The 22858-nt window shown below is 41.4% G+C and overlaps 1 protein-coding gene across 5 annotated transcripts in view; it reads left to right on the top strand.

The window, feature by feature from the left end:
* The window catches only part of FMN1 (formin 1), a 452412-nt gene that overhangs the window by 416682 nt on the left and 12872 nt on the right, over positions 1–22858 (top strand). For all 5 annotated transcript variants that reach the window (XM_082384941.1, XM_082384939.1, XM_082384938.1 and 2 more), the window contains one exon: positions 1306–1455. In XM_082384941.1, the coding sequence (XP_082241067.1) occupies positions 1306–1455 (150 nt within the window). The remainder of the gene's footprint in view (positions 1–1305; positions 1456–22858) is intronic.

Below are 22858 nucleotides of genomic sequence, written 5' to 3' on the forward strand. Positions count from 1 at the left end.
CATTGAGTAATAAACCTGGCCAGCCATTCCTGCTTTGATTAGCTTCCAACACCCTAGAAAAGGGGGCCATTTATTTAAGTGTTCTTGCTCATGGCAAATGAGCTTGTGGGGCTTGGAGTGGGTGGGGAGAAGGAATGAGGGCAGAGCTATAAATTGCTGCAAAGCCAGTGCCTCCAAGAAGGGCTGCTTGGGAGGCCTGGGTAGTCATCTGGGAATGAACCTCCAAGGGGTAGGTCAGGAGGTTCTTAGTGATATCTGGGAATCAGCCTTGTAAAACCTGGGTTCTTTTCCGACTGGGTTAGAGATCATTTTTTAAGATCAAAAATAGTTTTTCCTCCAATCCTTGCTATATTCTCAATTATATGTATTTTTGTACATTGATGGTTTGTACTCTTGTATCACATCAAGCTTTAAAATGTAACTTTCTTAAATATCATTTGGTCTAAGTCTCTTATTTTACCCTTGAAAAAACTGAGAGCCCAGTGTTGAATGATTGACCCAAGATTATAAAGCCAGCAGATGCCAGAATAAGGGTAGAACAGTCTCTTGATTTTCTGTGGAGCATTCAACAGATTGATGATTCCCTGTGGGCTCTCTAACTGTCCACTGCTGGTGATACAGAACCAACATGTCATTAGTGTTCCATGCACTCATTCAACATAACACAAAGAGCAGGTAAATGACATGGATTTGAGACGAAGAACAAACCCCAAAAGTTTTACCTACATACACCCTGGAATTATACATGCTGGATTTTTGTTTTTTTTAAATTAATTTATTTATTTCTGACTGTGTTGGGTGTTCGTTTCTGTGCGAGGGCTTTCTCTAGTTGCGGCAAGCGGGGGCCACTCTTCATCGCGGTGCGCGGGCCTCTCACTATCGCGGCCTCTCTTGTTGTGGAGCACAGGCTCCAGACGCGCAGGCTCAGTAGTTGTGGCTCACGGGCCGAGTTGCTCCGCGGCATGTGGGATCTTCCCAGACCAGGGCTCGAACCCGTGTCCACTTCATTGGCAGGCAGATTCTCAACCACTGCGCCACCAGGGAAGCCCCACATGCTGGTTTTATACAGATAAGATGTGCCCAGGAGTATCCCCAATCATGTTAAATTTCTTAGATAATCGGCTTGAACACGTAGATCTTACTGAGGCTTAGGATAAGCCGCAGTGACTCAAGCCTGGGCTTCTGTGCTAGAGAAGAGATGTGTGGGGGAGAAACTCTCCCGGTGTCCCCTCTCCTCCCCTAGTGGGTATTAGCGTTGACAGCCTCTCACCCTCTACCTCACTGTTTTTTTCTCTACATTTGCAGTTTTGAAACAACAGTAGGATATTTTGGGATGAAGCCAAAGTCTGGTGAGAAGGAGATCACACCTAACTACGTGTTTATGGTGTGGTATGAGTTCTGCAGTGACTTCAAGACAATTTGGAAACGGGAGAGTAAAAACATATCTAAAGAAAGGTAAGGCTCTAATAGATTGATTAACACCCGCTTCGGGGGTCTAGGAAACCTCCTTCTCAAACCTAACGAAGTGTGTGCATCTCACCCGTGTCAGTATCGCCTTTCAGATCAAGTGGATGTTGAGGAAGGATTACTGCCTCAGAGTTCATAGGGAAAATCGGGGGAGGCTTGCTGTCCGCACAAGCAAATACACTCACGTGATCTGATAAGTTACACTTTCTTAACCCCTTCCAATTACTAGCTAGTAAATGAAAGGGGAGCTGTGCTAATTTGCAGCAGATTGCTTCTCTGTGTATTTTCATGTTGGCCCAGGCTAAATGAGGCAGCCTCGCTGTCGCAGACGGTACAGACAAATAAAAGTGAATGCTTTTCCCATTAATATACTGAACTTGCATCAAAGGGAAATCTCCGAGAGTCGGGCCACACTTAACACGGTGTTGAAGCCCCACTCTGGATTTACAGCGCCACTTCTGACTCCCCGTATCCTGCTGAGGACATCAAACTGCGTGCCGCTCGCCTCACTGCAGCCTCCTGCTTTTATTAGTTGGGGGTAGAAGGAAAACCTCGGCTCTGAATATAGGGAGAGCGTGTGTGTGTGTGTGTTCTCCTTAGAGAGAGACTGAATTTGGCCCTGTTGATCGGAACAAAAAAGCATTTCTGCTTGATCAGTGTTTTGATCAGGTTGCCACTGTTCTACAAAGGGTGTCATGGATTTAAACTTCAAACAGGTCTTGCTACTACTCCTGCAGAACAGATGTATGAGAGTGTCATTCAAAGTGGAGTCGGAGACAAATTCTACAAATGAAGGGAAGTGGTTTAATTGTAGCATCTATATCTCACTAAACATTGAGACCTGAAATTCCAAAATTCAGTATTTTTGCTCTTTACTTTGTAATCAGAGAAACGGTATGTACATAATATATCTACACAGACACACACACACACACACACACAGAGTACACTAATATGTTTTACCTTAAAAAGCTACTTTAAAGGGCTCATAATTTAGAGATATCTTGACTCAGTCTTACTGAATCTCTAAATATTTTCTCAGGGAATTTTTTCACAAGCCTGCTTTCTTTCTAAGGAAGTCAAAGAGCTTTAAAAATATTTATCAGCACATCTTCCCACCATTAACTCTTTTGGAACTTGGGAGTTAAACTGAGTATATCCATTATAGGGATAAAATGAAGCAGAGAAAAGTTAAGTGACATTGTTAAGAAAATAGATTGTTGATAATAACATGAAAAAAAAAAAAAACCCCTAAAAATCTTGACATCCAACTCATTGTTCTCACCCTGCAATCTCTTGTTTAGCCCTTTAAGCTAAAATAAGCTTCTGTGGAATACATTCTGTGTTTTGTGAGCCTCAGAGGAAAAGTGACAGAGCCAAGTTCCTCTCTCTCTAACAAGGTAGCAGCTGGGAAGTCAGCTCTCCACGTCCACACCCGAAGGCCAGGGAGCCCCTCAGAGGGCCCTGAATGTCCAGCCTTTGCTAAAGATTTTACACCTGAGATTTTGATCCTAGCCCTTAGTGAATTTGTCCTTGTTGTTGGAGCCCTTAAAATGGTCCCAAAAAACCAACAGAGATGGTAATGAATTGCTTTTCATTTGAATAATCTTCTATTGAAATACTGAACTGTATTCCAAATGGAGGAGTTTTTCCCTATCACAGAAGTTAGACCACACTCATTGTGGGCCTGCGGTGGTTCAGAATGACCTGTTCTCTGATTCCTAGCGATGGGCACTTGCTGTGCTGCTTCCTGGGTATAGCTGGTGAATTGCCCACTTCACACTCTGTAAACCAACACCTTTAAAGGGTCATGACTTCCCGGGACCCTTTTCAGGTCTTCTCATTTAGCAATTTCAGGGGTTTCTTCATTCCAGCCGTGCTTTGTGAGATGACTCACCAAGGTTTCCAACCTAAAACAACATCTCTGAAAGTTAATGATGGCTCATAAAGTATCTGTGGAAGCCGCTTGTTTACAAAAATCTTTTTGTTAAGAAATGTTAGCGCATTATATATATTACTGCTCATCCAGTTCAGTAAACTGGTTAATATCCAGGGTTTTCTCGTGAAGTGAGGATTTTTTTCAGTTGTTCTCTGTCTGCTAAGGGTTTCAGCTTTTAAACGATTGGAATCACATATTCGTTGTGGTGAAATAAGCGAATTGAATTCTTCTATTACAATCAAATGATAAACAATATGATTGCTTTGTTTTGACCCATATTTAATGATGTTTGATATTGTCATTTTTTATTGTACTTCAACAAATCCCAACAACACTACACGTCAGGAGGTAGTATAAGATAATATGAAGACATCCTCAAAAATTAAACTCATAAGCAAATGAGAACCTCAAAGCTTATAATTATTAGGGAAAAAAATACCTATAGTTTGGGATCCCATCCAAAGGAATTTCATCCCCTTGATTTTGAGAGGTATTTGAAGGCCAACTAAAACCCCAAAAATCACTGAGAAAAATTAAGGATCAGTAATAGTATTTTCAAAGAGACAGATTCACTTCCAAATGAAATGGAAGTTTTGAAAACTACTTTAGGTCACTTGAGGTCAATTTTAAGGGATAGAGAATATTTACTTCTTGTTCTGCTTAGTATGGTTTCCATGGATGCACATTAGCTTGATGCAAAATCGAAATGATGCAGCCGCATAGCAGGGTAACAGCTACCCCTCATGAGACCCAGACGACGTCTGAACACACAGGTGACTGATAAAAACGTCCAATGTGCTTGTGCCTTGAAAATGAATGATAAAGCCCCTATTCTTAAGCTGGTATCAGGACACAGTTCTGTATTTGAGTAGAATAGACATAGTATTTCACTGGGGATATGGTTTACCTGCAGATTCACTCTCAGTAGAAGAGCAAGCTACTGTATGATGGTATATTAATGGCATGAAACTTTCCTTGTCGTGTATGCCAATATTAGGCAAAATAGAAAACTTCTGAGTCTAGGCCCAAATCCAGAGTGCCTCGCTCCCTAGACCTTCAGTCTGTGACCCACTCAGTCCTCATGGTGTCCCTAGTACTAGAACTCATCCTCCAGTGAAGTGTACCAGGTTCTTCTCTTACCCCTGCTGAGTACTTACTGGCAGTGCTCAGTAGTGTAAAAAACACCTCTAGAGAGAGAGTTGAAACCCAGCATTTTTATGCCATTAATTTGCTTTGTGATCTTGGGCCAGTCACTTATTGCCTGGAGGACCCAAATATCATACCTGTAAAATGTATGTATTGGGATGAAGCAGGAACCAAAGGTTCACTAAGATCTTTTCTAGCTCAAAATCTCTGTGAATCTAGAAACTACTTTTTTTTTTTTTTTTAATATTTTGAGAAACTGTTTTATTTCTGAGATAACGCCCCTCACCTTTGCTCTTGAGCTCATAGGGGATTATACTGAAAGACATTCCAAGCCAAGGTCTGGTGGTGAGTGGGGGAGAGATTTGGGGGCAGGGAGAATTTTCACCTTCCTCTTGGACTTGGTAAATGTCTACAGCTTCCTTGGCTTACATTCCCAGTTCCTCCCCTAAAATACTAAGGTTGGTCTTGAAGACCACATTTTTTTAACTCAAAGGATACACACAAAAATATTTTCATCTGCATCCAACATTGCGTTTACTGGTTTATGAAAGTTCATCAAGATTTTTATTCTGAGAGGCAGCTTTGCCTCAATTTTACCTTTTCATGCAGTTTTGTATTTGTGTCTCTTGACAGCCAGTCAATGAATTTTTGCAACACACATTTCTTCCACCTATTAAATCAACAGACTATTCGAGCATATGCATAGTTGCAAAGAGATAACCTAATTTTTGCTGCTACCTTTATTGACTATTCTTTACTCATTTTCTGCTTTTTCTTTTTTTTTTTCCTGTTTAATTATTCTGGGATATACAACCCTTCCTTATGAAGTTTTCCACTATTTAGAATATGTTAAGACTGCTCCCCACATATGCCCACACATGCACACATAGAGACCACAAACGACTACTCCTCACAAAATGAGCTATGAATTTGCAAAAGGTAAAGAAGTCCTAGGGGGCTCATGACTCCAGGAATAAAGTCTTGGCAAATAATTCAACCCTGAGCCAAAGCAGACTGTAAAAGTACCATTTAAAAACCCATAATGGGTAAGTAATGAGTGAATAAGGAGTTTGGTGAATTTTATGTGAAATGCAAATAAGACATTTCATTATATACATAACTATAATTTACACCATGGGGGAATGGATGGTTAGTTTGGGTTTTTTTAGTTCAGCTAAATAACAACAGAGTTTTTGTTTTAGGTGTATTACTTGCAGTCATTATGGTTAATTATGCAACTGCCATACCCTTGACAGCAGAGCTGTTGTGGAGTTATCCCAAAGCTGTTCTCAGGGCTCACTGCTCAGGTCACTTTAGGACCAGGAGCTGGGGACTTAGAGAGGCCATCACTCAACCCACAAAGAAGCCGTTGATTGCAGTGTAGACATCGCAGGAATTCCTCTCTTTATATGACAGTTATTCCTGGAAAAAGTTCCATAAACTAAAATTTTTATTTATTGAATCATGATCATTACAGTAACATCTAACAAGTTACCCTAGCCCTCTGTTATGTGGTTAAATGATTTATATACACTTAACTGCTAAGAAGCTTCATATTTTAAAGGACCCCTTTAATAATACGAATAATCACCCCCAAGTTACTTGGCAAAACTTTGAATTTTCCTAAGTCACATTTGAAGGCAGTTCTGTACAAATACACAAACAGTAAATGTCCCAACAAGTTAACTTATAAACAGAATGTGTGATTATCATAATCACAAAGAATAAAACCCGCTTATTTCCCAAGCAATGAATTTAAAACTACTTCTGCAAAATTAAAAATATGCCATGAGTAAGGAGAGGAGATTGTAGACTTCTAAATGGTAAAAATTATGGGATCATTGATTCTTAAAAATTAAAACACGTCTTTTGACCCTCTTTCCTCTGGAAACTAGTGATCTCCTGTTCCTTCCAGCTTCTTAAAAGAAGAGTTTATATACATTTCCTCATTTCTTTTTCCATAATACACATCCACTCCTTTCTGTATCAGTAAGAATAAAGCCTCGGCTGCCATAACAAAGACCAAAGTAACTGTTGCTTAAACAAGAAAAATTTATTTTACTTTTGCCTAACAATCTTGAGTGTAAATTGTTTAGAAGTTCAGAACCCAGATTCCTTTTCTCTTGTGGCCACCATCATTAGGTGTGGTCCTTATTCACAAGTGTAAAGATGGCTGACATCACGTCCGCCAGCGCCACTGCTGCTGAGTTCCTGCCAGTAGAAAGGGGAGGGCACACCATTTCCTTTAAAGGGGGGTGGACCTGGAAGGTACACGTATTTCACTGAGCAAAACTTAGTCTCACGGCTATATGCAAGGGAGACCAGGAAATGCAAGTTTATCTGGGAGCCATGGGCCCAGCTAAAGACTCATGGGTTCCATTACTAAAGGGAGCAGAAGAAATGGATGTTGAGACCAGTGGCAGACTTTGCCACCTTTGCCATTTGTGAAATCAGACAGCCAACTCCTTGCCACTACTAGCTTTTGACACTGATGATAGTTTCTTCCATCTTGAAGATGCTCTGAGGGTATTCTGGGTTTCCTTCTGCAAAGGTGACTGCCACTCTTCTATTTCCTTCATCGGCTCGTCTTTTTCTTCTATTCCTTAAGTGTGGACCTTCCTCAGGGTTCAGATCTCTGTTCCTCTTTTCTGCTCTGTACTCTATCCCTAGTTAACCCCAACCATTCTCATCGCTTCACCTGTCACCTCTTTGCCAAGTCCTCCTACCCAGAAACAACCTCTTAGTTCTAAGTCTTAGACTCAAATCTCCTACTTCACGCTAAACGTTCCCACCGGCTGCCCAACTTTCATCTGCAATTCAGTATGCCTACTCTGAGGGTCCCTAAATTTCATTTGCACCCTTCTCCTCCTCCTAGTAGCCAAAGGCAGGCTGGAAACCTGAACTGTCTTTAATGCTACAAGATTCACTTTCCACCCGCGGCTAACTTCTCAGTTTTACCTCCTTAGTGGTTATTCTTTTTCACCCTGTTTTCTCAGTGGCTTTGCCTAGTTGGGGACCTCATCTCTCACCTGGATTATTGCTACATCCTTCTGACTGTTCTCTCTGCCTATAGTTTTTCTATTTCCTCTTCATTGGCCCTTAATATTGTATCCAGCTATCTTTCTAAAACAGAAGTTAGATCACATCTATTTCTTTGAACATATCCTGCTTAAGCATATCCTCTTCTGAAATAAAGGGAAGAAAATCAGCCATGATTGGTACTTATATTCATTAACTTTGGGGGCCTTACAACAGCCCTGAAAAAGTGTATTACTATTGTGCAGATAAGCAGAGGAGAGAGTAAACGAATTACCAACATCACAGTTTCACTCCTAAGCAACAGAATGGGGATAATGACCTAGGTCTTATGTGACACTAAAGCTTGAGTTTTTTCAAGTATTCTGTATTTCTCCCAAATTAGAGCATGAGCCTCCAAAAACTTGCCTTAACTCACTTTCCAACCTCATTTCCCATATCCTCATCCCCCACATACCCATGATATTGACTAAGTGTTTCTCACATCTACACGTTCTTGCCTGGTGTTCTCATTGGGTAATTTCTTTACGTTGCATTGTCCCAGTTATTTCCTGCTGGTCAAAACATAGTCAGTCATCTTCTAAGGGCGACCTCCAAAACCTCTCCCCTAAAAATCTTCTGAAATACCCCTAAGTAAAAGAATTACATCTTTCTCTGGTCTCGGATAGCATATTTTTCTTACCATCCTTTAGCACTTAATTCCTTCCAACTTGTTACTTTAGCACTTTACGTGCCTTTTTCCACCTTTAGGACATAAACCCATTCCTTATCGTATCTTCTATGGTGCATTCTCCAGCACGGAGCCTGCTAATTGTTTACTGATAGAGAAAGGACTTCACAACATAGTACAAAATGATACTGAGTGAGCACTGAAGATCCTGGGCAGTGTGAGTTTGGAGGAGGAAATGATTCCTAAGGAATGAGGAGGCTGGGGAGGGCTTTGGGAAGATGGTTAGCCATAAACAGGGCCACCCTCCACAAAAGCTGTAGAAGGGATTCAGAACCCAGTACGGGAATGTTGGATGTCAGCTGCTCCCAAATCTGGCAGGTCTTCCAAATCACCTGGAGAGCTTTGTAAAAAAGTAAGCAGATCTACCAAATCAGAATCCCAGAGGATTAGAACCTAGGGATCTGCAGTTTTAGAAAGCTCCTCGTAGAGAGGATGAGCAAGAACACATTTTGTGTTTGGTTGCTTCAGTAAATACCTTGGCTTCATCCCTTGCTGAAATCTATCAGGTCAGCTTTGGAGATGGGAGAAAAAAGTTCATCTTTCCAAGAGATTCTTTTTTTTAAATACTGGTGCTTTTTTTTTTTTTTTAAAGGAATTCCTTTATTTTTGTTATTTTTATTATTTATTTATTTTTAGCTGTGTTGGGTCTTCGTTTCTGCACAAGGGCTTTCTCTAGTTGCGGCAAGGGGGGGCGCCTCTTCATCGCGGTGCGCGGGCCTCTCACTATCGCGGCCTCTCTTGTTGCGGAGCACAGGCTCCAGACGCGCAGGCTCAGTAGCTGTGGCTCACGGGCCCAGTTGCTCCGCGGGCATGTGGGATCTTCCCAGACCAGGGCTTGAACCCGTGTCCCCTGCATTGGCAGGCACACTCTGAACCACTGCGCCACCAGGGAAGCCCCCAAGAGATTCTTACTACGTCCAGCCAAGTTTAGGAACTATTAGACTCAGGTGATCGTGAAGGTCTCTTCCAGCCCTTATTTCCTGTGGTTTTAGGTGGGAAATGAGCTGGACACTGACAGAGCAGATGAATTCAGCTACGTAGAGATGAAAGGGGTAAGGACATCTTGGAGATCACATGGCAAAGGCCTGGGCTTGGAAGGCTGAACGCACATTTTGGAAGAATCACATAGTATGATTTCAGGGGCCAGCCTAATTGCCGTGTTTCCTGTGCATCCTCGGAGTACACACCGTCTCCCATCTATTTGCACTTTGCATTCCCATAACATAAATGTGCACCACTTAATCAGCTTGATTTAAGCACATACTTTTAAAATACCTATTCATTCTTAAATGCTGTACAAGCTATGAGACCCTATTCCGGAAGAATTTAATCTGGTGATCACAATGCCTCCTTCATAAAGCTTTCCCCAATCTCTGTGAGCTACCTTTCCTCCAATATTGGGGCAGGGGGAGATGGTTACTATCTCTTTAATGTTGGCATTAGTGATTTCTTTTTCATTCATCTTCTTATAGACATTTCCCCCTCAAATAAATCATAAGCTGTAGAAGACAAGGGCAATGCCTCATACTTCTTTGTTCTCTGTCTACCATCTTATATTTCCTTATACGTAGTGAGTGCTCAATTAATATTTGTTGAACAAATAAACAGTCACTGTGTTTTCGTTTGCCACATTGATATTGATTACAGAATTTGCCTTCTACTGCTGATAGATGAGAGATCTTATTTATTTAGACTTTGGTGGTAGAATTCCCCAAACATATCCCATATGGGTTGCTTTTGCTCAAGTATCTAAAATCTTTATAGCTTGGTTAAAGAGGATAGACATGTTCAAAACAAGAAAGACTAGTTAATGGGGTAAAACAATCACCTTCTCTGTTCTTGCCTGTATTACTTTCAATTTGTCTTAAAAAAAAAAAAAAAAAAGAAAGAAAGAAACAAAGAAGGAAGTGAAGGTCTTTGGGATTCGGGCTGTGTCAAGCCTCACACCTCTTAAGAGCTCACATAAGAACCTTTGAGAGCGACCGTCCACGCGCTCTTTCCCTAGCTTGGCAGACAGCAATGGAAACCCAAAGTAAGTCTCCTTCATTCAGCTAGAATATTTCTAAGTTGCTTATCTGTGGGACTCCTGACAGCTCCTGCCTTGGGCAGAGAATAGATGGAATAGGGGGCTGCCTGGGGAGTATGATTTGAGGGGCGCCAGAAAGGCTGCCTGCTCCACCCAATCTCCCCTGCTTCCTCCCCCTTTTCGTTTTAGTCACCCCTGCAAACAGGCTCTGATCAGTTCCAGTTTTTGGTGAGACTCGGTAGGTGGTAAAGGTTTCAAAACCAAAGTGGGAGCGGGGGCGGGAGTTGGCATCTACAAGCACGTGCATGTCTTCATTATCAGAATTGGAAATGTCTTCCAAAGACAAGCAATGCATTGCAATTAAACTTGCAGATTTATGTCCCAGGGCCGGCTTGAGTTTCCAGGCTGTCTCCCAGACGCCTCTCCCCGAACAAGGAAACGCAATGCTGTTACCTTTCACTCCACACCTAAATCGCCCGGGCGGCTCAGGGTGTTTCGTCTACCAAGTGCAGAGTGATTGGCTTTAACTGATCATGCATTCCAGGGCAAGTCCAGGACCCCCCCCCCCCAACTTCCACTCCCCTGTGGCCTGGGGGAGACGCTCTGCAAACGGAAGCGGTCTTTGTTCTGCAATTAATCATTTGAAGTCAAAGTGTGTTTGGGAATTACAAGTGATAACCCGCAAAAGCTATCAAGTGGCTGATTGTGTAGCTGGTGAAATGCGGTCTCTAGGAGGACTTCCTTCATTGTAAATAGAAAAATATCTTAGGAATGAGGTAGGGAAAGTTGTCAAATGTAGGAAGTGGAAGTGATGGGCTAATTTATCATGGAATCACTGAGAGGCTAGATTCTGATGTGTAAGGAGCTAAGTCTTTTAAGTCTAAGACCTGCCTTACTTTCCTGCTGGTCTGTCTTACCATGGCTGCTAGTGAGACTGGCCTGGGGGACACAGGGATGGAAGGGTTAGTCAAGGTCAAGGGTCAGACTCTGAAGAGGGAATAAGCATAGAAGAGTGTGTGTCTGTCCAAGTCTGTGGCCCTGCTGGCCTGCCTGAGATAAATGATTTTGAGGCTACCCATTATTTCATATTGTCTATGGCTGTCTTCTCTGAGTTTTATTTCCTTACCCTTTGCAAGCATTCCACATAGATGAGTCCATGATGTTTCCATCAGCTGCAGCAGTGAGGAAGAAATGTCCCTTTACACTGGGGAGTTAATGAATTTAGTCTTTGTGTTGTTGGGTTTTTTTTTAATTGAAGTATAGTTGATTTACGACACTGTGTTAGTTTTAGGTGGACAGCACAGCGATTCAGTTATACATATATTGTGTTGTTGGTTCTTTACTGACAATAAAGAGTGACTTTATTTCATTGGCTTTCATAACTGTTATCGCTGTGTAGTAGTTATATTAAGAATTCAGAAATACCTCGTGAGGGACTGTTGTCAAGGTGGGTAGAAATAAGGGCAGTTCCCAAGGCCCCTGGCAGGTCTCCCTGATTGCATTTACTTATTTAGAACCGAAGATGGATGTTAACCCTCTTTCCCCCAACTGTGGAGAAACAACCTCAATGTCCTCAACGAACTGAGGACAGTACCTGTGGAGGCTTGGGAGTATCAGAAGATGCAAAGAAACCCCACAAAGCTCACACGCCTTCCCTCTAATGTCCAGGCTACTAGGCAATGGCTGGAAGGGTAGCCTGACATAGCTACGCCTTCTAAAAGCACAACGTTAAAAACAACCCCTACGATGTTAACACCAGGGAATCCTAATGAGGAAAATACCGGGATGTTGCCCTCAACCTTCTCCATCTAAAATACATAAACCATGTGCTATTGAGCTTTCTTAAGCAATAAAGCCACTCCCACACCTCCCCAAAGTCTCTTTGGATAGTATTCTTTGCTCCTTGACCTAATGCTACTTAGTTCAAGGCTACAAGGAGATCATAGGAAAAGAGTGGATAGTCAGTTGGTATTTCATCTCTGCAGCTTCTTATACACCGTCTCTGATTTTCTTCTCCTAAAGGGGGACCATACAAATAGTACCATTTACTTATAGAAGAAGGTGTCCCTAATAATGATTCGTAAAGTCAACCCACATTGGGAAGCCAGACTGGCAAGTTATTTATTTACAAGCATGATCTTCATTAGGTGCCATCCCACAAAACCTTGTCTACCCTTCACAGGGCCCCAGGCCGCAATTTACGCGGCCATGGACAAGGGCATGTTTTTCTCATGCTCCTTTGCTGATCATATTCTTCTGTGTATTTCAGAATAGCCACTAGAAGGAAGAGTTCTCGTGCTTGGTAGATTCTGGTTCACATGTCTTTAAATTTTAGGATAAGCCTAGTGACATAGTGATTTGGACCTTCAGTTTTTATTTATCCTGTTTTTTTAGGGAACTTGGGTGTTATTCCCTGTAGCATGCTGACTCAGAGGCCCATTACTACACATACTGGTGCACAGAAGCCTGCCCTGTTCCCTTTCTAGACTATTTTGACCTCTTTAGCGATGACTGATGTTAAGTCTTCTTTAAACAGATTTTCATTACTGCTGGTCAGATTTCATGCTTTTACCAACATGCATTTTATGAACTATATTCGTGCAATGCCTCCCTTTTCTTTGCCTTCATCCACTGATGTTCCCAAAGCCACTGACTTTGAATATCTTCAGTGAAGATGTGTACATGGTCTGGGTCATGCAGTGGTTAATGTTTTTAGGTCACACTGTACTGGATGGCTAACGGAGCTTCCTCTTTGAAGCTAGTAGCTCTATAGGCAAAACTTGACTTCTGTAATCCTGAAGTCGCTTCCTCAGTCCCGTTGTAAACATTACAAGAGTTGAGTGATTTATTAACAAGTACGTCCTGGTAATATAACCAGATTGTCTATTTTCCACTTGCTGAAATGAATTGGTCATTTTCATTTAGAGTATTTCTAACAAATAAACCAACAGGCATTTAAAACAGAATGGTAATTTGTGGGGGCCATCTACCCATTGTTTTTCATTTTTAAAAAATGTTTTATTATTTTTTTAGAGCAGTCCTAGGTTTACAACAAAATTGAGAGATAGGTGGATTTCCTACAGAGAATTCCCATGTATCTCCTTGTCCCCAAACATGCATAGCCTCCTCCATTATCAACATCACTCATCATAATGATACTTTTTTTTTTTTTTTTAACCAAAGATGAATATTATTGACGCACCATAATTACCCAGAGTCCATAGTTTTTACCTTAGGGTTCACTGTTAGTGTTGTCCATTCTGTGGGTTCGGACAAATTGCGTAATAATATAATCCATCATTATAATATCATACAGAGTATTTTCACCGCCCTAAAGCTCCTCTGCACTCTGCCTAGTCACAGCCCCTCCTTGCCACACACTCACTCATCTTTTTATTGTCTCCATAGTTCTGCCTTTTCCAGAACATTTACTCATTTTTAAATACTAAAATTAACCCCACTCTTTAGAGCGTAGATTCCAACCTGAGCCATGATTTGAGATCAGTTGTGTCCAGACACCCATTAGTTGCCTGTGCGACTTTTTTTTTTTTTTTTTTTTTTTTTTTTTTTTTTTTAAAGATTTATTTATTGATTGATTGATTACTATGTTGGGTCTTCGTTTCTGTGCTAGGGCTTTCTCTAGTTGTGGCAAGCGGGGGCCACTCTTCATCGCAGTGCACGGGCCTCTCACTATCGTGGCCTCTCTTGTTGCGGAGCACAGGCTCCAGACGCGCAGGCTCAGTAGTTGTGGCTCACGGGCCTAGTTGCTCCGTGGCATGTGGGATCTTCCCAGACCAGGGCTCGAACCCGTGTCCCCTGCATTAGCAGGCAGATTCTCAACCACTGCGCCACCAGGGAAGCCCATGTGCGACTTTTTTTCATTAAAAATATAACCTAGCCTCATACTTAAGAATTATTCAAAAGTTAATAGGTTGACAGTCTTGTTACACTTCAGACAGTTATTTGGAATGGGAAAGAAAGGAAAAGGGAAAGAACAGATGACCCAAAGAAAATGTTAATTGCAGTCACAGAACTAAAGTGGGAGGAACCTTAGGGTGTAATCAGTTGGATTCATTTCATCTTCATTCTAGGGTAGTAAGAGCAAAGGAAGCAAACAGAAATTGGAGTGGAATAGGACCCAAATCAGGAAGATCAGTTAAAATTCCCAGAAAGACCACAAAGAAAATGAACCATAATGAAATGTAAGGTGATTCCTGACTTTAGGACAGGGAAGTAAGTGGGTGCCCCCCTGGGCACTTAGTTTTCCCACACTTCGGCTCCTCTGAATCTGTCTCCACGGTGCCTGTCTGTGAGTATTTGTCAGAGACTGTCCATCTCCCAGGCTTAGAACATATCTGGAAAGTACCATGCAGAAGAGAGTGGCAGAACTGGCTATGTTTTGATTTTTACAGATTTGATATTTTATTAGAGCCCCAAAGCTGAAATCTGGTGGCTATGGCTGTCAGAAGAACCATTCTTTTAAGAGGCCTTGTCTTCTTAATCAGCTGTTCATCTCCCAGATATCCCTGGACAGTTCTTTAGGAAGAAGACTTCTGTTGGCTCTCACTCTCCTGAACAGGAAGGGTATTTTTTTCTCTTCCCCACCTAAGAGATTCAATGGGTTCTGTTGAGTTCCATACATAGTGTTTTCCAACTTTTTTTTCTAAACAGCAGAGCTTTTTTTATCCAAATGAAAACATTCATGAAACCCCAATACATAAAACAGATTAAATTAAGCTTTTCTGGTTGAAGCAGGCTTGCAGATGTTGTGGTTAAGAGAATCCTTAACTCTTCCTTCTTTTCCTGAGGCACCTTTGCTGAGGCTCTTTGGAAGACAGTTTGAAAATGCTGCTCTAAGTTATTGGTTTTTCCATTAGTGACAAGGAGTACGAAACAGCCTGAACACTCTACCCCACCTCCTATATCTCACTTACCTCTTGGTTGGCTGGCATGCCCAATCCCTATGGTTAAAAATGAAGGCACTTCTGTTATTGTAAAGTTCAGGATGATTTCAGTATATTCTGCCTTGTACATCATGAGCCAATGAAATACTGGATGTCAAAAGAATAAAGACATCGTACTTCTTCAATCTCACAGAAGGCTGGGCTCTGAGTTGGTTTGATTCAGCTGCAGGAATATACATCTAGCCTGTAGAAACCCCAAAGTATGCTCAGATCTCCCAGAAAAGGAGGCTGTAATGTGGGGAGCCTGAGCCTTTAAATGGAAAGGTGTATCATTCTTTGGGATGCAGTTGCCTCAGCTGCCTTGTGATCCCAGCTCTCTAATGGGTTAAGAAAAAGTGTGATTTTGTACCTTATCCAGATCTTTTCATTTAGGATGGGAATAATGTTCTCTTGTAGCTTTCTAACTGGAAGCAGAATTCCCTCCCCAACCAACCAAGGTTGCAAATCATTTCTGTAGAACAAGGACTAAGCAGGACCATCTGAGGACACATGTCACTGTCCTATCTCATATTCACATCTTTCCTCAGTAGACTTTGGCAGCAACTGAAATTTACTGGGGCCCTTAATAACTCTCTAGGGATGTGTTATAACGGAAAGGAAGAAAAGGTTTACAGAAGTCACTTTTATTAAAGCATTTGTAAATTGAAAGTAGTTATTTTCTTTCTCTAACTTACTTGTATGTCTTCCTCCCTATATTTCAGAATTTTTTTTTTAGAGGGCATGAGATGTAACCTTTGAAATCAAGTCTAGGTATTTGCGTATGAGTTATCATGAGCAACTATGTGTGAGAGTCTAGCGTAAATATTTAGACCCGAAACAAAAACAGAACCAAGATCTAGGCCAGAACCAAAGACAAGTCCATGAGCAATGAAGCCAAGGGAGAGATCGAGCATGGCTGTAGCTAGAAATTGTCCAACCAGTTCTCTTTGACTGCGTGCAACAAAGTCCTTACCTCCTAAGTGAGAGGCAAATTCCAGACTTGGGGAAAGTTGTATAACCTCTCTGAGCCTCAGTCTCCTTGGGGGCAAAGTAATGTGGATACTTTCAGGAATCCTGGAATATGTACGTAATCTGACATGCATAAATATTTAGCACATTTGGGTGGCCTTGAGCACCCTTTCTTTTTCCGTATTTAGGACTCAACCAGCTAATCAATAACCGGAGCTAGATTTTTTAATGCTGTTATGTTTTATTTTTTTCCCAAGGCTAAATGCAAAAGATAATAGTCCTACAACTTCTGGGTATTTACTAAACATTTAGGCTTGTTTGAGGTAAAGCGGAGAAAAGCTGTCAATGCAAGTCGTTTGTCTTTCACTTAGATATTTGCTAACAACTGACTGCTGCATGGCACAGGGCTAGATGTGGGATCAGGGAGAAGACCCAGTATGCAGAAGCCGTGATCACTGTCTTCAAGTGGTTCCAGTGGTTTGAGGGAAATAGGACACCTATACAGTCCTAAGAGGAAAAGTTCCTAAGTGCCCTAAGAGAGGCACAAAGTGCCCTTTCACTTGAGAAAAGAGCAATTACTTCTGACTAAGAGAGATGAAGGACGCTTTCATGACTCTGGCACTTAAGCTGAGACTAGAAGAATGGGAAGAATTTGAACACATGGAAATGAGTAAGAAAGTCATTGAGGGAACAGTAAGAGCGAGATGCAGGGATGAGAAAAGCCTTGGTAGAAAGAAGAGTGGGAAGTTTGGACAGGACGGGGAACACATGGAGTGAGGTGAAGGAAAGGATGCTTGATAAGTAATCACAGATAATAAGTTTCTTTAATTTTCATAGCAATTGTGTTATTTAGGTATGGTATTATTTCCACTTTTAACAGATGAGGAAGTTGAGGCTCAGAAGGGTTAAGTGATTTGTCCAAGGACAGTATTGAACCAGATCTGGGTCTGAAAAGGTAAGATAGACCAGTAAACTAAGTTCAAAACAGGGGCAGTTTTGATTGCCAGAGTAAGGAATTTGGATCCTATACTATAGTTCAAATCCAGCCCACGACTGGTTTTTGTAAATAAATTTCTTAGAACACAACATTGCACTGCCCTTCATTTGTGTATTTTTTAGGGCTCCTTTCACACTGCAGCAGCAGCGTTGAGTAGTTCCAGAGACCATATGGCTCACAAAGTCTAGAATATTGACTCTCTGGCCCTTTATAGGAAACCTTTGCTACCCCGGCTGAAGTTGATTGGGAGTCACTGAGAGTTTTTGGGAAGGGAAGTGACATTCTTAAGAGTTACACTTTGATAATCGAGGCCATGTTCATCAGTAGGATGGATCAGAGGGAACTAGATCATTTCAAACACGACTTCTGTCTGGGTCTTCATCCCTGGGCTCCTGAACTATCACAGAAGCCTTCCAGCAAGTCTCCGGCCAAAACTTCGAAGCTTAGAGAGTCCAGGCGGGCAGCAAAAACTAGTGGTGTGTGCCGGGTATAAGAAAACCAGTTGTGCACGCAAGCTGGAAGATGGCACCACTGGACAGCCTCGGGCTGAGGATAGGATGGGGAGTGATGGCAAGGTGTTGCAGACTGAGGTGTTGCCGCAAAGAAGTGCCACTCAATGTTGCCGCACCTTCCAGTTTTGTAAGGGAGGTGAGAACTTTGTATTCTTGTGTGAAGTCTCTGTATTACACACGCGAGCTCGAGCTCGCATTTATTTAAACCTCCTGTGGTTGATGGAAACTGAACTTACATTTGTTTAAACCCTCTGAGGTCGATCACACTGCTGACCTCTACTTTGCAGTCTCTTCCCACATCATTACCAGAACACTGATGCTGAGTGAATTTAATGTGATCAACGATAGCAGCTTGCTGTAGCTTCTTCAGCAGGTATAGGACACTTTGCCCATGGTTTTTGAAGGACATTTGAGAGACAGGTGGACAGACAGACAGACAGACAGATTGACTGACCACCCAGTCAGCCAACCATCAACCTCTCGTCAGGTCAAAGCAGTTTTTAAGACCTGCCTATATGCTCCATCATAACAATGGACGTAACGTAGCCAGACTGTCAGAATATTTAAGCGTTTGTCTTTCATCAAGGCTAAGTTTTGTATGGTATGATACAAAAGCCATTGACAAACAGCCTTGCCCTCCACAATTAGCTTTGCCCTCTAATGTTAAGGACATATAGAGAATCTTGTGAGAATTTGCTGGTTTGTATTTTGCAGGATCAGTTTTGAGCACTGGTGATGTTGTATTCATTCAGGTGAGAGTCAGTCACTTTATATTTTCATGCACCTGAATGGACATGAATATTTTCTCCCATAACCATTCTTGACGCCTGAATTTTTACAGTTTAGAGATTAATCACTTATAATTATTTATTCATTCATTAACTTACTCAGTATTTATGGTCATATACTATATGCCATTTTACTGTACAAAATGTGAAGGAAAGAACGACAGTGAAGTCCTATCCCTGCTTTTGAGAAGCTCCAGTCTAGTGTAAAAATGATCACAACACAGTGAAATAAATGAACCTTGGCAGGAGGTATGAACTCTATCCAACCAGATTTCTCTTTCTTTATGTGATAAATGTGCCTTGGAAATAAAAGGTTGGAAAACGTTCCATTTTAATGATAAAATGACTTTAAATGTCCTATAAAGTCTGAGACAGGACCAACCTCATAATTTATGGGGCTCCCCTTGTTCAAAAACTAAGAATTTCAAGGGACTTCCCTGGTGGCCCAGAGGTTAAGACTCTGTGCTTCCACTGCAGGTGCGCTTCCACTGCAAGGTTCGATCCCTGGTCAGGGAACTAAGATCCTGCATACCGTGCAGTGTGGCCAAAAATATATATATACATATGCTAATAATTTCAAGACAGTGACGGGAGTGCATTAAACCAAGAAGCCCCACACGACCATGCAGGTTGCATGCCCGGGCAGCCTCATGGCTCAGCATTTTCAAGAAATTCAAGTGAGCAGTACTTCAGGAAAGTAAAGGATTTTTTTTCGATTTTGTTCTCTAGGTCTCTATTTATTCATGGCATGTATATGCGTGCCGGCTACTGTATCAAGGGCTAGGAACACAGCAGTAAAAATGACAGCCACCATCTCTACCCTCATGTATCTTACTGTCTAGCTGAGAGGTTTGTATGTGATAATTTTCATTAACTGGTCCCATTATGTCTTAACTACATTCTCAGAGAAGTACTTAAATGGCCAGTGAGTCTTACTTTTTCTTTATACTTTTAAATATATAATATAAACTGAAAATATAATCTTTCTGTGTATAGATATATAATATTCCTATAAGGAACAAGTGTTATTTTGGTTATGAGAAAAACAAGGTTAACATGAAAAATATATATTTATTCAGAAGTTCTATACTATTTGAAATTTAAATTTTATTTATGATACCTCCAAGAAACCTGGAAAAATGGGAGGAAGTAGATGGAATCTTCCTTTTGAAGTTGAAATAGTTTCTCGTGTTTATTTGGTTGAAAAATTTATGTCATGCCTGCACCAAAGTGTAGCTTCTCATTATGACTTTTAAAATCTGTGTTCAGATCAGAAAAATTGAGCTGAGTTCCCTTGGTTTGCTAAATCTCGGGGTAATAGCGTTAGTTGATTTGGTTTGCCTTCAGGACACGTCTAAATGGTATTACAAGATAGTACTTAGCTAATAGCTCCATTTGTTTTATTTGTAGTCAGAAACTACTGTTGTGCATTTTTTTAAAGACTTTTTCTCTTTCTTTTTTTTTTTTTTAATTTTATTTATTTATTTATTTATTTATTCATGGCTGTGTTGGGTCTTCGTTTCTGTGCGAGGGCTTTCTCTAGTTGTGGCAAACGGGGGCCACTCTTCATCGTGGTGCACGGGCCCCCCACTATCGCGGCCTCTCCTGCTGCAGAGCACAGGCTCCAGATGCGCAGGCTCAGTAATTGTGGCTCACGGGCCCAGCTGTTATACGGCATGTGGGATCCTCCCAGACCAGGGCTCGAACCCGTGTCCCCTGCATTAGCAGGCAGACTCTCAACCACTGCGCCACGAGGGAAGCCCTGTTGTGCTTTCTTAAGGAGTAATCCTTTATATCCGTGATGGAAGGTTCCAAAATGGTTATCCTTTATTGACCACTTGCTATATACCAGGTATACTAGAGGTTTTACTAGATATATTAATTAATTTAATCCTCACAATAATACCACGGAGTTAATATTATGTATACATATATATATGCGCTATATATATCATACCATTTTATATATAAGGAAACTGATAGTTGATTAACTTGCTCCAAGTTTTCTAGCAACTGGCAGAGTTGGAGTTAGACTCAAGCCTCGCTGATGCTACCTGCCACCAAGCTATGCTTTCTCCCAATCCTTCATGAGTTTTCAAGAGTGCCCTGGGAGAGGGAGACTTCATAATTGAATGAGAACATTTAGAGAAGAGCAGGATGGAGTCACCAAGATCAGAATTGTGCTCGGAAGCCTGGGGTATGCATGGCAGCCTGTAGTCTGTGGGACAGCCACTGACCAGTAGGAAAAGGTTAGCAGTGCGGACAGGACCCCAGGTTGGCTCCCGGCCTCCACATCCCCGACCAGCATCCCCCCCAGATACTGAGAGAACGTGGGAAGTGATTGCAGGGCTTCTGAGAAGTGAAATTGGGAATTGGGGGAGGCCATGCTGAGCCAGGAGTGTGGTAGAAGACCAACTCTGGAAGAAGAGACCAGAATTCTAAGGTGAAAAGGAACTACTGAAGCAAAAGATGACTCCCCAAAAGTGCCCTAAAAGTTAGGGAGCCCAGAGAGAAATAGTAATTCCAAACCATTCCATTGGAATATGGATTAAAGGGTCACTAATAAGTGCTCTCTCTGAAAACAGATCTTGCCGGAGAGACGCCAAGAAAAGTAGATGCTACAAGCTGTGGCCTCATTGACGGCACCATCATCTTGGTTTGCAGATTCCTTAGTAGTCAGTCTCCAATGTAGTCTGACCTGGCTTTGATCCTTCTAGCGCATTCCTTTCTTGTGTGGGTACAGTCACAGTTACTGCTGCAAGCAGAAAAATTTAGTAGGCAGTGGGGTGTATACGCTCAGACCTATGCCCATCGAGAAGTGCCCGTTCTCACGGCAGCTTCGCAGATGTATTTCTTGGGTTATATAAATCATTGCTCGTCTTTGTCTCATTTTTACTTCTTTTCTGATGCACAAGTCAGCATGTTGATTTCATTGAACTAACTTGTGCATGTGCGCAGGGAGACTGGATTATGAAGCGTGTGTTCCAAGCAAATTGTGCAAAATTAGATAAGTAAAGAGCTAAGGCACTCAGCCACTTCTTCAATATTAAGCGAGTATGTGATTAATATTGAGTGGAAGGGTTTGTATTTGAGGCCCTGAAGAAAAAGCATGTTCTTTTTTTTTTTTTTTTTTAATGTCTGTGATTTGGTTGGTCTTTAAATATTTGGTATTTTTAAAATATTTTTGAAGACGTTTTTAAAATAAAGAAACATATTAAGGATAATTTAACACACCCATATTCCCACCACCTAGAACTGTCAACATTTTGCCACATATTCTTTAAGATTTTACAATTGAAAAATGAAGTATTATAGATAAAAATGAAATTCTAGTAGACACACTACCTCCCAATGTCATTCTCTTCTTCTGTATTTCTAGTGATAACCTCTATCATGAAGCTAGTATCTTTCCAGTCTGCATATAAATATAAATAGATGTTTACATGTATGTTCATACACACCGTGCAGGCATCTGTGAACAACATTGTTTTGTGGGCACTATTCCCCAATATATGTACAAGGTAGCATGTTGCATACACAGTAACAATAGTAGTGAACACATGTTGAGTGATTACACAGTGCCTGGAGCAGCACTTTCTCAGTCCTTTCAATGACTCTGTAGCCCACACTGTTGTTGTTACCCTCTTTTCTAGGTGCACAGAGAGGTCCCTTGCCCAGGGTCATACAGCTAATAAGTAGTGGGGCTGAGAATTAATCTCACAGTCAGGTTCTGGAGCCGAGCACTTCACCACCAGGCTAGATGGCCTCTTCACTCTGTCCCTCTGCAGAATTCATCACTCTCTCAATATCATGTTCCTGATGTCCATAATTGGTGAATTCAGATCTAGTTTATTCCTTTTCACAGTTATACCATATTCCATTAAATGAATATAATATACAGGCATCATTGCATGGTGCTTAAGACCTGTAAAGTACAAGTAGTGAAAGTTTCTATCTCACAGGGTTGTTGTGAGAATTAAATGGTTTACTTCAAATAAAGCAGGTAGAACAGTACCAGGCATGCAGTAAGCACCCAATAAATGTTAGCTATTACTATTTGCTCTTATCAGCTATCCATTATCCTATCGAATCTGATCGCTAGGTTGTTTTCAGTTTTTCATTATTGCATATATTGTCACAGTGAAAGGTGTGTCTAATTATAAGAGTTTCTTTGGGGTATCTCCCTAGAAGAGGAATTGATAGCTCACAGGGTATGTATGTTTTCAGTTTCAGTTGATGCTGCCAAAGCCAGCTGTACCAATTTACACGCCCTCATACACAGTTCGGCAGTTCCCATTTCCTCAC

Source organism: Balaenoptera borealis (assembly GCF_965194805.1).
Source record: "Balaenoptera borealis genome assembly, chromosome: 3".
Classification (NCBI taxonomy): domain Eukaryota; kingdom Metazoa; phylum Chordata; class Mammalia; order Artiodactyla; family Balaenopteridae; genus Balaenoptera; species Balaenoptera borealis.